This window comes from Penaeus vannamei, chromosome 43, assembly GCF_042767895.1.
Source record: "Penaeus vannamei isolate JL-2024 chromosome 43, ASM4276789v1, whole genome shotgun sequence".
In the NCBI taxonomy this organism is placed as follows: Eukaryota; Metazoa; Arthropoda; class Malacostraca; order Decapoda; family Penaeidae; genus Penaeus; species Penaeus vannamei.
Window position 1 is genome coordinate 23,912,789 of NC_091591.1, and position 2,500 is coordinate 23,915,288.

The 2,500-nt window shown below is 49.0% G+C and overlaps 1 protein-coding gene across 9 annotated transcripts in view; it reads left to right on the forward strand.

Annotated features, from left to right (window-relative positions):
• The window catches only part of LOC113824982 (collagen alpha-1(IX) chain-like), a 101,266-nt gene extending 98,844 nt beyond the window's left edge, over positions 1–2,422 (forward strand). For all 9 annotated transcript variants that reach the window (XM_070119222.1, XM_070119224.1, XM_070119221.1 and 6 more), the window contains 2 exons: positions 146–313; positions 1,229–2,422. In XM_070119222.1, coding sequence (XP_069975323.1) covers positions 146–313; positions 1,229–1,407 — 347 coding nt within the window. In that variant the 3' untranslated portion in view covers positions 1,408–2,422. The remainder of the gene's footprint in view (positions 1–145; positions 314–1,228) is intronic.
• Positions 2,423–2,500: the final 78 nt, after the last annotated feature.

Here is a 2,500-nt window from a genome sequence, read left to right on the forward strand (position 1 = left end):
TAATTTGTGGATAAAAGAATGTCTAGAGCCCTTTTTATGACTGTATTAAACTATTTTCCAAAGATCCTCCTTAGCATTCAAGGCAGTCTGGCCCTGCACCGACTCCAGGGCATGAGCGCATTTAACCCTCTGTCGCCTGCCGCAGGAAACCCCGGCTCCCCCGGCGAGTCAGGCGAGAGGGGCTACTCCGGCTTCCCTGGCGCCGCTGGCCCGCAGGGACCGGCCGGAGAGCCCGGCCCGCGCGGGTACAAGGGCGAGCGAGGCCTCATGGGCGAAGGCAGAGACGGCAAGCCAGGGCCGCCAGGACTACCAGGTGAGTGTCGCGCCGCCGCCACCGCCGCGCCCGAGCCAAGACGGGGGCGGCGGCGAGGGGAATCGGCCAGGGAAAGGGGGAGGCGGGAAACAAGGCCTGCGAACGGGGAGGGAAAGCAAGTCCTGGGAGTAGATGGAACACGAAAACAAGTCACGAGAATGCGGGGTGGGGAAAACGAGCCCTGGAGGCGGAGAGGGGAGGGCAGTCCTAGTAAGGCATGGACACGAGCCCTTGGATCAAGGTAGGAGTTTAAAAATGCCCTAGGTTAGAAACCTTATAACACACACACACACACACACACACACACACACACACACACACACACACACACACACACACACACACACACACACACACACATGTACGCCATGACTGAGAAATTTATAAAGGTTAGAACAGGGGTGTCAAACTCTTTTACCCGAGAGGGCCACATTTCGCGTTAGTAAGCAGTATGCGGGCCAGATAATCATGAGTAGATCAAAGCCACATCTGACTAAGGGAGTATGAGGGCCACTTGGTTGACGTAAACACACGGGAAGCTCTTTAATTCGTTACAAACACAATAATAAAAAATGCAAGAATGTAAGTGATAATCTTAAAAGACGAAGGACTGGCTTCGTGTAGAAAGACCGACTGCACGACTGAGAGATCAATTGTGCCGCGGGCCACGTGTTTGACACCCCTGGGTCACGAGATGCAAGTAAGTATTTTCGCTCCACTGGATTCAACTACAAAAACAACAAAATCAAAACAAATGCAGCAGTTTTATTTGGCAGTGTAGACAGACTTCCTTCCCCAGGGTTAGGTTTACGTGTGTATGTGTGATTTATATATTAATCTATGTGCATGTGTTTGGGCGCGTGTGTGCGCCAGTCCGTGTCCCACAGAGCCCCCACTAACCCGTCTCTCCCGCAGGACCGCCCGGGCCGCAGGGCGTCGGGCTTCCGGGCCGCATGGGCGAGCGCGGGTCGCCCGGCCAACCCGGACCCCAGGGCGGCCGCGGCTCCCCCGGACCCCAGGGGCCGCCGGGCCACTGCGAGTACTGCAACCCGCAGTCGTACCAGCCTTTCCAGGGGAACACGAAGGGCCCGTGAGCGACTCGCGCCCACGAGGCGGCGCCCACGACCCGGCTCGTCTCCTTCCGCTTTGTTGCTAGAGTTAGTTGACCCTCAGTCGTCCCTTCCTCTTGACGCATAGTCCTTCTTCAAATGACAGCTTTACTTATGTTGCCACACAAAAATGTATGCTACTGTAATTTGGAAAAAAACAATAAAATTTTCTTAGGTCTTGAAACATCTCTCAAACTTATGCTAAGTTAAGATTTTGGATTTATTTTTTTTGTCCCTGTATAAGTTATCTGTTAAGTGTACTCTTTCTTGATGACAATATCAGCAAGTCTTGATAAAAAAAAAAACAGTTCCACAAAACAAGTCAGTTTCAGAATACTTACTTCATTCTAGAGTGAAATAAGAGTAAACCAAGAAAACATATCACACTAATCAAGTTTATCAAGACATTTTCGTCACCTTGATATCGGGATGTTAAATATCCCAGCTATCGTCACTGCCATTCCCTATGTTCTTATATTCTTAGGGTGATAAGCAAAACAGATGAGTGTGGGACTGCGCAACCTCCAGGTCTGAGAGTACGGTAAGCACCACGACCCCAAAATATGAACCAAAACGAAAATAAGAGGTATAAAATACAAGATAAAAACTGACATACAAACCCCAATAAAAGGAAATCATGATATCGAACTATTCTGATTGGTGGCTCTGAGCGCAAAATAATTTTTTAAAAAGCAACAAAACAAAAGCCTAACGCAAAGCAACTATCCAAAGACAAAGCCAGCAGGAGAAAGGATGCTGTGCAAAGATCAGTAACAAAGGAACTAACGAAGTAAGTCCCTCTTGTGTCGTCTCACGTGACCTGGACGACCACGCCCACAAAGTCATCTGAAGGAACTCCACGCTGTGTTCATAATGGTGCTACTGCGGGTCCTCATGCCTCGTACCATGAAACTGCCATCGTGTATATTCTGTGTTACTAACATTTCCCCTGTATATAAAAATTTTTGTATCTAAATTAATAAAGAGTTGGCCAACATATCATGCCCCATTTCATTGTCTCAACATCAGGTGCTGGTGTCAGCTCACAGAGACGATTTTACTATGCAATTTCAGAAAT